This window comes from Talpa occidentalis, unplaced genomic scaffold, assembly GCF_014898055.3.
Source record: "Talpa occidentalis isolate TD23 unplaced genomic scaffold, MPIMG_talOcc4v2.1 talOcc4.17, whole genome shotgun sequence".
Taxonomy (NCBI): Eukaryota; Metazoa; Chordata; class Mammalia; order Eulipotyphla; family Talpidae; genus Talpa; species Talpa occidentalis.
In genome coordinates, this window is record NW_023601754.1 from 58,129,724 (window position 1) to 58,140,902 (window position 11,179).

At 61.1% G+C, this 11,179-nt stretch overlaps 1 protein-coding gene across 1 annotated transcript; it reads right to left on the reverse strand.

Moving 5' to 3' along the window:
- Positions 1-1,901: 1,901 nt before the first annotated feature.
- Positions 1,902-9,266, reverse strand: PPP1R32 (protein phosphatase 1 regulatory subunit 32). The gene is given in 16 exon segments (XM_037517829.1): positions 1,902-1,944; positions 2,121-2,195; positions 2,623-2,784; positions 4,237-4,331; positions 4,415-4,513; positions 4,799-4,885; positions 4,994-5,053; positions 5,433-5,545; positions 5,929-5,991; positions 6,587-6,697; positions 6,700-6,718; positions 7,637-7,790; positions 8,073-8,190; positions 8,539-8,574; positions 8,577-8,673; positions 9,195-9,266. Coding segments are annotated over 14 exon segments (1,257 nt in total). The 5' UTR covers positions 8,647-8,673; positions 9,195-9,266; the 3' UTR covers positions 1,902-1,944; positions 2,121-2,125.
- Between the last annotated feature and the right edge of the window lie 1,913 nt (positions 9,267-11,179).

Consider the following 11,179-nt stretch of genomic DNA (forward strand, 5'->3'; position numbering starts at 1 on the left):
CTGGTGGTGAGTCCACCCGGGCCTCGCTGACCCGCATCCGGCTCCTCCACCCCTGGGGCCCTGCCTCACCCACCCTGCAGTGATGGACACAGCTCTCTGCTCTGTGCCTTTTTAATTCTTTAGGAATGTCACGGGGAGCCCCAGCAGGAATGGGGTGAAGGTAGGGACAGCAGCCGGCTCCTGTCCCAGTGGGATGGCAAACCTGTAAGAAACAAAGAGGAGGCCTGAGGGGCTCAGGCACTCTCCCCCATATGAGGTCCCCTGATGTCTGCATCCCACCTCCCACCTACCCCCTAGGAAGGCCGGTGTGATCCCGTAATGACCCCCATGGCCACCCCACACAGGAAGCAGCTGTTCATGGGGACCCTGCAGCCCTTACCCAGCTCAGTTGGGCCCAGTGAAGCGGCTGCTGTGAGGGGCGGTTCTGTAGAAGGGGTCGGCTGAGATCAGGGTTCTGCAGGGAGGGAGGGGGCACAGACGGGGGTGAGTGGCCAGCCAGACCTTCTCTGCCTGCCTCTCCGCTCCGTGCCAGCGCCAAACCTGGCAGCCAAGCCACAAAACACTCCTTGCCTGGCAGCTCTGGGCCGCTGTGTGTAAAGATGTGATTTTTGAGGAATTAGATCGTGGAGTGAGGCGTCAGAGCAAGGCTGAACCATACTTCATCAGCTCAGCTTCCCCAGCCCCTGCCCTGGCCTGGGGGAGCAGCCTTTCCAGGAAGGGGTCACTGGGGAGAGGGAGGAGGGGCGCATGAGGGCAGGACAAGCAATGAACAAGGCAGGGAGAGAAAACGGGCCTCTCAGGAGGACAGACAGCATGGAGCCCCAGTCAGGCCCCCGAACAGCCCCCGACTGGCGCGCAAGATATGCTGCGAACAGCCAGCCCCAGGGCCAGCAGAGCCCACAGACACCCACTGAGGGGCGGTGGAGGGGGGCGGGGAGCAGCTGCTGCACCTCTGAGTCAGGGCTGGGCTGCAAGTGAAGGGGAGCTCCCCGGGTGGGGCTGCTGCCACCTTTCTGTCCCTGTGTGACCTCGAGCAGCTCACACACCCTCTCGGGGCCGAGGCTCCTCAGACACACCGTGCCAGCTGTATGGTCGTGCACGCCCATGCAGCTGGCCGAGGTGACAGAAGGGCCCTGCAGCAGCCAGAGCAGCCTTGCAGGTGGACCGCCGCTGCGGTCTGCAGCACTGGGACCAGAGGCCATTTTTCCTTCCCACAAGATACTTGCTCTCTAGGTCCTGCTCCGGGGGGTCAGCCTAGGAGTGGTCAGCTTCGGGGGTGGGGGAGTTCAACCTAAGGGAGTCAGCCTAGGGGGGAAGTCAGTCTAGGGAGATAGGCCTAGTGGGGGAGTCAGTCTAGGGAGGGTCAGCCTAGGGGGGGTCAGGTTAGGTGCCTTGTTTGGACTAGACACCCGTACCCTGTGTGGCTGTCCATAGACCACAGATCTGTAGTCTCTGTCTCTGGAGAGAGATCTCTGTGATTCTTCCTGGCCTATTGCACCCTTCTCCTTGAACCATCCTGTGGGGGACCCTAGAAGGGCCCCGGAAGTCCTGCCTGACACCTTATCCTGCTCCACAGGCCAGGTGAAACACGGCCTCCACTCACCTCCACCTGAGCCTCTCCACCTGCGCCTCTCCGCCCGCCTGCTCCCTCCCAGGCGTCCTCACCTCCACACGCAGAGTACGCAGGACAGCCTTTGGCAGGGGAGGAAACTGAGTCTCGAGAGTGACATGCTCTGTCCATAGGCTGGTGGTGAGTCCACCCGGGCCTCGCTGACCCGCATCCGGCTCCTCCACCCCTGGGGCCCTGCCTCACCCACCCTGCAGTGATGGACACAGCTCTCTGCTCTGTGCCTTTTTAATTCTTTAGGAATGTCACGGGGAGCCCCAGCAGGAATGGTGAAGGTAGGGACAGCAGCCGGCTCCTGTCCCAGTGGGATGGCAAACCTGTAAGAAACAAAGAGGAGGCCTGAGGGGCTCAGGCACTCTCCCCATATGAGGTCCCCTGATGTCTGCATCCCACCTCCCACCTACCCCCTAGGAAGGCCGGTGTGATCCCGTAATGACCCCCATGGCCACCCCACACAGGAAGCAGCTGTTCATGGGGACCCTGCAGCCCTTACCCAGCTCAGTTGGGCCCAGTGAAGCGGCTGCTGTGAGGGGCGGTTCTGTAGAAGGGGTCGGCTGAGATCAGGGTTCTGCAGGGAGGGAGGGCACAGACGGGGGTGAGTGGCCAGCCAGACCTTCTCTGCCTGCCTCTCCGCTCCGTGCCAGCGCCAAACCTGGCAGCCAAGCCACAAAACACTCCTTGCCTGGCAGCTCTGGGCCGCTGTGTGTAAAGATGTGATTTTTGAGGAATTAGATCGTGGAGTGAGGCGTCAGAGCAAGGCTGAACCATACTTCATCAGCTCAGCTTCCCCAGCCCCTGCCCTGGCCTGGGGGAGCAGCCTTTCCAGGAAGGGGTCACTGGGGAGAGGGAGGAGGGGCGCATGAGGGCAGGACAAGCAATGAACAAGGCAGGGAGAAAACGGGCCTCTCAGGAGGACAGACAGATGGAGGGACAGAGGGGCAGAGGACAGGCTCGGGGAGACCCGGATGCAGCACAGGACAGGGAGGCAGGGCTACCTTCCACTGGGGTGCAGGCGCCGCAGGCTCTCTTCGGGGCTGGGGGTGGCCTCCATGCGGGTGACTGGCTGGTTGAGGGCGTAGCCTCCTGGTTTCTGGGGCTGGACGCCACCTCTAGTCCAGCCTTCTCGGTCTAGACCCTTAGGAATGTTCTCGAAGTACCTGAGACACAGGATGGGCTGGTGGTAGAAAGGTGGCCTCTGTCCACCCTGCTGCCTTGGCCCTTCTCCGGCAGGGATCTTGGCTCCTTAGGGCATGGACTGCCTTGGTGCCTCCAGCCTCCTGGACTTTGTCCACACCGCCTCTTCCTGGCACTCCACTGGCCAGTGTTTACCCAGGAAGACTGCCCTCGTCCTGCCTGCCCGGACGCCCCTCCAGTGTGCCGCCTTGGTGCCCTGCGCCATGACATGCATTCGGCTTTTTCTTCCATCTCGCCAACATTCTCTGCAACTAGGTTCTGAAGGTGCTATGTAAGATGTGGGGCTCGCCCCTGAGCTTGCAAAGAAGGGGTGCAGATAGGCTGATGTGGAAACCATGATTCCGATCCCTGGGTTCCAGGCACAGCAGGAAGGAGCTCAGTAGTGCTGAAGGGTGGGGGAAGGAGCCAGCAGAGGTGCCTGGGCCAGGGATCTGCTGGCGACGCAGGAGGTGGCCGGAGCCTGGAAAGGGCCAGGGACACTGTCCCCAGAGCCCAGCGGGAGCCCCCGCCCTCCCACCGGTCCTCCACGGAACTGGGGACTGGAGCAGCCCTTGTGCCACCGATGTGCTTGCGATTCAGGCACCTCTTTTCCCCTCAACCTCAAGGGGAGGGGTTCAGCCTTGAACATGGAGGGACATCTTGGGGTACAAGAGGGTGAGGAGGTGGGACCGTGTGGACCCAGAAGACACCTGCTGACACACACATGACAGATGCTATCAGGACGTGCTTTCGGCTGAGAATGACACCTCTATTCTACTCCTGCCCCGCCCCGAGTCTTCCCCATGAGGCTAAGGACACTTCCTCCAGGGAGCCCTCCCTGATGCCTAGGGCACTCACTCTTTGCCCAGGACTTGCCCAGTGCAGAGTTTACCTTCTGAGGGAGGATGGAGCCCCCCTACTGTGAACTGGAAGGAGCATTTTTTAGCAGACACTATTGTTGTGCCACGCACTGCCCCTTTTTACCCCTTTTTCTTCCCGCCCACCAGCCTGGCTGCCAGGACCTGCACCCCACCTCTGGGGAGGCTGCTCTGCCTGAGCAAGGAGGCCCCAGGGGCTGATTTTGCCTCTAGGGACAGCCTTGAACAAATGCTCCCCGAATGTTTGGGTGTACAGACACCACACCTCCCCCCCTTTTCTGGATAATTCTGAGTTACGTGCTTGGCATCGGTTTCTAGTCTCCCCCTCCCTCAAGGGCGCTCAGGCTGCAGAACCCCCATCGCTGTTGCTGGCCGCCCTCCCTCCCCCACCTCCCCCCTGCCCCATAAAGGCCTTGTGTTCAAACCCTTGGCTGCGGTCTGGGGGTCCCACGGGAACTCAGGGGCTCCGAGCCCCTCATCTTGCCCCAGTCTCAGTCCCCCAGTCTGTGAAATGGGGGCCAGCTCTGCAGTCCTGGTTTGGCGCAGGCTGGGGCTCACCCTTGGTTGTAGGTGGTCAGGTAGCGATTACCCAAATCGGGGTCACAGGCGCTCCGGACATAGCCCTGGTTGTTCAGACTGTACCCCGTGGGCTCCTGCGCAGGCGGATACAGAGGGCACTGGTCAGGTCGGGTGGGGTAGGGATGTTGGGGGGGGGGCTGTGTATCCCAGGCCTCACCTTGTTCCCCACCGTCTCTCGGCCAAGCAGGGCAACATTTGTCTGTTGCATACGCTGGGGTGCCTGGAATTGCCAGGGTTCTGGGCCAGGAGGGGGCATCTGTAGGGGAGCAGGAAGCAGGGTGGGGGAGTCACAAAAGGGTGTCTGGGTGACCAGGTTGAGGCAACAAGAAGGGAGGGGCAGGCTGAGCCCTACCTGCGCTCCCCCAACCCAGGACTGTGTCCTTGCTTTCCAACCAGACACCCCCTGTTTCTGAGCCCTTAGGCCTCTAGACCCTCCCCAGGAGGCCTTCCCGGGTCCTCCCACCCTTCAGATGTGCTGGGTCCAGGAAGCCTGAGTTTCCCCCCCGACAAGGGGCTCCCTGCGCCCCGCCTTGTCACTCACTCTGGGGTTCAGAATCCGCTCATTTGCTCGGCTGAAGCTGGTCTCTCGATCGGAGCCTCTGGCCAGCGCAGGCAGGAACTCATCCCCCTGAGCAGGGAAGCAGCCAGTGACCCCTCGCCCAGCGCTGTCCCAACCACCCCGGGAGAGAACCCGCCTCACGCCGCGGGGACGGCAGCTCTCCCCGGCCCGGCTCACCTGAGGGTGGCTCATGGGGAGGAAGTCGGATTTGGTGACGCTGCGGCTGGGCAGGGAGACCTGGCAGGATGCCCACGAGGCGCGTCAGCCTGGCCAAGGCAGCCGACCCCCACCCGCCCCACCTCCAGGCTCCCCGCCGGTGCTGAACTGGGGTAACTGAGGAGGGGGAAACCTGGGGGGAGGGGAGGTTGGGACGCAGCGTGGACGCTCGCAGGCCAGACTCTCGTCCGGACTTCGAGGGACCGCGGCTGCGGGGCCCTCATCTCTGCGCCTCCGAGGCCCCGAAACGGGTGAGGGGACCAAAGCGGCCTTTGCAACTCTTGCACGTGTGGCTGGCCTCGGGTTCTGCAGCTCCCGCTTTGTTTTAAACAGGCTAGAAATCCCCACGCTAGAAGGCGTCCATGTCCCGGAGCGTTCAGCGGGGTCCAACCTGACTTACTGGGTCCCCGGGGAGGGCCTGGGAGGGGGGCTGGAAGACAATGGGGTTCTTGGTGGACCCCTCCGTGAAGCCCGTCTCCTCCTTGGCGCCGATTGATTTCTTCTGCAAGAGATCTGCCAAAGACAGCCGCGCCGCCGGTCACCCTGTCACCGCCCCTCCCACGGCCTCCCAAGCCGCCGTCCCGGCAGGCGGGGTGGGCGCTGGCTGCAGCCCCGGGACCTGAGCCAGGATGGTGGGCACGGAGTCTGGGGTCTGGGGCAGAGGAGGAGAGTGGGCAGGAGCAGCAGCCGTGGTGGCTTGAGCAGCAGCCTAAGCCAGGGGTGGCTCCCCTTTGGGGTCACCAGGCCCAAGGCACCAAGGCCCACCCTGCACCCTGAAACAGCCTTAAGTCCTTCTTTCTTCCCCTGCCAACTTAGCCCTGTGCCAGCTCCTCTCCCCTAGGACTCTCTCCTGGGGGGTAGGCAGGTGGGGGTCACGAGCTCAGACATGCGCCTACCTGGCTGGTTCAAAGGCTCTTTAAGATACTTGGAATTATACTCGGAAGTCATGAATCGTGCCCCTGGAACAGAGAGCAGAGCGGTGGGGCAGGAGACAGACCGGACGAGGCGTCGGCGGGCGAGGGGGGGTGGGGGCGGTCGGCCTGCGGTCATCTGCGCCCTGAGGGGCCTGTGTGGTACGTTGTGAGAAGGGCCGGCTGGGACGGAAGCCCACATGCGAAATCTCACTCAAATTGGGCATCACAGTGGCGGAAATCCCACGAGGAGAGCGTGGCTCCCCGTGACAACGGACACCAAGTCACGCCTCACTCGGACGCCACAGCGCGGCCAGAGCCCAGGTGTCCAGGCCAGGGGACCCAGAGAGGGGGGAGGCCGACGGGTGAAAATGGGCTTGCTTCTTGCCTTCCTGCCTGGGGCTCAGGGCCCCTGGGTGGGGTGGGGGGAGCTGAGCTGGGGCATTAAAATCCTGAAATACCGAGGCAGAAGTCGGTGGTGACCACTTTGACGTTGTCTTGGAAACACCTACTATCACATCCTTCGCTTGCCTCAGTCTTTTTAGGGCCCTGAACAGTCATTTAATTGGCTCTTAAGCTGCCTCAAAGGGAGACAAGGAGGGTTTGCCCCTGCCCAGCCCCTGCCCTGCGGGGGACCGTCCACTCACGTGCCGGGAGTTCTCCCACTCCAGGGAGCCCTTGCCTTGCTGCTGGTGGAGCAGGGGCACGTCCTTGGGCTCCAGCCCCGTGATGGCCTGAGGCCCATAGTCCTGGTGTCAAAATGGACCTTCCTGACCTGGGAGGAGGGTGCAGCCAATTACTCATCCAGGTGAGAGGAGGTCAGTCACTTCAGACTCTGATCGTGCCCTGCTCCCCACAGAACATCTGTGGCGGCCAATGGGGAGACCCCATATGACATCAGCCAAGACCACCTTCTACTCAGAGACCAGTGGATTTCCCATGGCACAGAGCAGAACCCCACGTCCGACTCCACAAGGACATTGCTCCTCTCCCCTCCAGCCACTCGCCTCCTTGATGACCTTCCTTGCACCAGACTCTGCTGCCTCAGGGCCTTTGCACTTGCTCTCCATGCTGCCTGGAGCACTTCCCCCACATCACTGCATTTGGAGGAACACTAACCCCCTTCAAGTCTTTGTCAGACATCTCCACAGCAAGCTCTCAGGCCTCCGAGGTGGCAGTGGCAAACCCATCGCTTCTGCTTTCGTCCTTACCTACTATTCCCCAGCACTTACCATCTTCACACAGAGAAGAGAGCTCGGAAGACAGTGAAGGAATGGGTGAGCATCCGTTCTGCTGGGGGTGGTGTATGACGACACGGGTGAGTCATGATGGTGATGAGAATAAGAGGATGGTGATGCGGTGGAGATCCGGGGTGGGTTTGGGGCTGGCATGGGGAGGGGATGGAAGCGGAGGTGGGGGTGGTGGAGAAGGGCTGGCCATGGGACGAGGGGTGGAAATGGCGGAAGGTGATGGTGGGCGGAGTAGGAATGGAGCTGACGGCGTGGGAGGGACGGGGAAGGGGACGGGGATGGTGGAGGTGAGGATGGTCGTAGCGATGGGGATGGAAATAGAGGGGGAGGCGATAAAGACGAAGATGATAAAGGCGAGTGGCCCACCCCACAGGTGGCTCCTCCACGCCCAGCCACATCAGCTCTGACCACCTGTGGGCAGTGCAGCCCTGCCCGGCACTGACCTCCTTGCTGGAGGTGGCCCCAGTGGACTTTTCCTGAGAGAAGCCAGAGCCGGTCTGGTGCAGGCTCCAGGGCAGCGGGCCCTTGCCGTCGGGAAGCTCCAAGGGCCGGTAGCTCTGGCTGCTCACTGTCTGGAGATTGTCGTGGGGCGGCTCCCTGAAAGCCAGGCAGGAGCTGTCACCATGGGCCACCTGCTTCGTCCTCTGGAGGCTGCGGTGCTAATCCCCAGAAGCAGCACATCACCTCAGACCTCCTGCCGATGCCTCTGGCATCTGCCTGCCTCGGAGCCCTTGCTCCCTGTCCCCCGGGATCCCAGACCTCAGCCAGCAGGGTCCCGGTCCCCACACGTGGAGCCCGGAGCTGGGTTGACAAGCTGGATGTCCCTGAGCGAGGCGGCGGGCGGGCGGGCAGGGGTGGGAGGGCCCGCACAGGACGTACCCCACAGCTGGCTTGTCCAGGCCATCCAGATTGGCGCGGTAGGAGGCCAAGGGCCGGTAATTTGACATGTAGCCTGTGCCCCCATGACTGCCCATGCGGGGCCTGAACTCCTCCCGACCTACCAGGGGCACGGGGGAGATGGGTGGCGGTTAGCCCAGTGGGAGAGAGTTGGGGATCTTCCAGGCGGGACCAGCACCTCCCCAGGGGACCCTGAGATGGAGAAAGTGCAGAGACAGGAGCAGGAATGGGGTGATAGGAGCCCCGAGAGCCTGGCCTGGGACAAGGCCAAGGTGATGGTATCAGATGGAAGATTTGGGGCAGGGGCAGGGGCGGGCCAAGTCATAGTCCCTGTGAGGCCTGGTCCCTCGGGGCATAGGGATGGGTGGGTTTCAGGTGCCGGGGTGGCTCCAAGTGCCCTGCTTCTACCCCATGTCCTGCATGGGGCTCCCCCACTAGAGGCTCTCACCGTAGGCTGTGCAGTAGCTGGTGGCGTAGAATTTCAGGGGTCCGAGCAGCCCCCTGAACTCATCTTCACATAAGGGGAGACAACCCCCAGGGGGAGTTTCCCCATCATGATGCTGTGGGGCAGGCCCCAGGGGGCCTAGAAAAGAAGCACCAGGAACCCCTTTTAGTCTAGCAGCCCTAGAGTCCCAAGCCCGCCCCAGGCCCCTGGGGGTGATGGAACACCCAGGATTGTCCCTCTCCACTGACACCCACCCCCAAGCTTACAGAAAGGACAGAAGGTCCTCAACACTTGTCTCAGGCCCCTGTGTCCAGCTCACCTTCCTCACTCCTTGTCACTGACTCTCCAGGAAACTGGGGTTCCGAGTGACAAAGGATTAGCTCATAATAGGTGGTGGGCGCTGGCTCAGACCCAGGGTCTCTGACTCCTGGGATGGATCTTAACCTCCGCTCGCCTCCTCGCCCCTTTCTTGCCCACCTGTCTGGGATGAACAGCCAGACCACCTCCTGGCCAAAAATTCTCAGCCTCCCCAGCTGGACTCTCACTCCCAGCCCCAGACTCCTGTTCTCCCTCTCTGCTCCCCTCCATCAGCCTGGCCTGGCTCAGCTGGAAGTTGGCTGGGCTCCCTGGGGCCTGACCGCAGCTGGCCCCACCCTCACCTGCCCTCTGCAGGGTCTCTGAGGTGGAGAGAGGCTGCAGGAGGAAGGATCCACTCCAGAGAAGCCTGGGTCCTCGGGAGGTGACCAACCAAGCCAGAAGAAACAGTGTGTTACCTAGCAACCAGTGCCTGGCAACAGCGTCCCCACGCCTCTGAGGCCCTTCTCCGGCAGGGTCCACTGAGAGGGCCTGACCTGGCTGGGAGGCAGGGGAGGGCCAGCTGCCCAGGCCAAGTCCTGTCTCCAGGGCTCCGGGTCTCATGGCCAGTCACCCTGGGGAGGACAGAGCCCGGCGGGCGGGGCTGCTGGCTGGGTGACACGAGACAGGCGGTAATCCCAAGTGATCACTCCACTGACTAAGGGCCCACTCCTCTCCAGACGCTTTACACCCTTATCTCCAGTCCCCTGAGTGGCTCTTCCCTGTCGCTATTTTTATCCCTATTTTCACACAGGGAAAATGAGGTTTAACAAGCTAAGTGGCTTCGTTGGCCAGATATCACAATCAGAAAATAGCAGAGATGACATTCACATGGGGCAGCTGGGACCCCACTCTCCAGCCTCGGGTAAATGAATGTTTACTCCCTGGGGCTTTTCTACGCGTGCCACTCCCCCCGTCAGCCCCCACCTGCCCAGGTCAGGGCTGTCCTTGCAGGGTCCTGGGGGCTTCAGCGCCAGGAGTGTGGTCCCCTCGCCTCTTTTTTTTTTTTTTTTTAAGATTTTATTTATTATTTATTTTTAAGATTTTATTTTAGATTTTATTTTATACAAGAGCTGGGGTACAGGCCAGAGGTGCAGGAGGGTGAGAGGATTCACCAGAGACAGAGGGGGCAACAGAACAGGCAGACGGACCGAAAGCACTGCTGAGGGGATCAGCGGGCGAGTCAGGAGAGGTCCACTGCGCCATGTGGGTTGCTCCCTGGCCGGCTGGGAATCGAACCCGTGCTGCAGAGGCTGCGGACAGCTTCACAGCGCCGGGGAGGCCCCCATCACCTCCTCTTAACCTGGCCTGGACCTGCACCCAGCTCAGGGGGCTGTTGGCTGGTTTAACAGAGCAGAGCTGGCACTCCGAGAAAGCTGCTTATTTTACAGGTGGGAAAGGCCAGGCCCAAGTGGCTCAGGCCTCGCAGTCGGTGGAGGCAGACCCGGGGTTAAACCGGAGGCGCCAACCCCACTGTCCCAATCCTCCCGTGAGGGGCAATGTCCCTCCCGTTGGCCCTAAGGCTTATGAGTTTAACAACTGGATTTCTGGGGAGGAGGGGTGGAGGAGTCCCGATCGGCAGCATTTGCCAATTCCCGTGGTTTAAATGCTCCTCTCACCACCACCTTCAAGCCACCCACGCAGGGTCGCCGAGCAGGGAGCTGGGGGCTCAGCAAAGCCCACCGCCACACAGCCCAGCAAATCCACACCCACCCTCAGCAGGTTCTTGGAAACTGCGACTTTAAGAGAAACGTCTACCGAAGTCAATTTGACCAGAGGCTAATTGATATAAACAAGAGTTACGTGTCTATGACAGGTTTCTGGTCATAGTAACGTCACCAAACTTCTAAATAAAGACTCAAGTCCCTTGTAATATTAAATAATAATTGGTATTCATTTATTCATTCATTTTCCAATCCACTTATTCCAGTTCAGGGTTGAGGGTGCCTGGAGCTTCTCTCTGCACCTCAGGGCTCAAGATAGGAGCCCACGCTGGACAGGTCACCCTCTACCACGTGGGACAGGACACCCTCTACTACCAGACTGGATGCACTTGCACCCCCACACACACTCATTCAGACAGGGACAACGGAGGCCGTTGACTGGCACATATCTTTGGGATGGAGAAGGAAGCCTGGAGAAAAGCCACAGGGGCACAGGCAGAAGGTCCACACAGAGTGGTCCCGGCCAGGAGTCGATTTTTTGTTGTTCTCATCAACGTTATAGCAAACAAGATTGAATGGGGCATTATTCCCTCCCCCATGAGACTTTGAGGCCTGCCTAGTTTCAC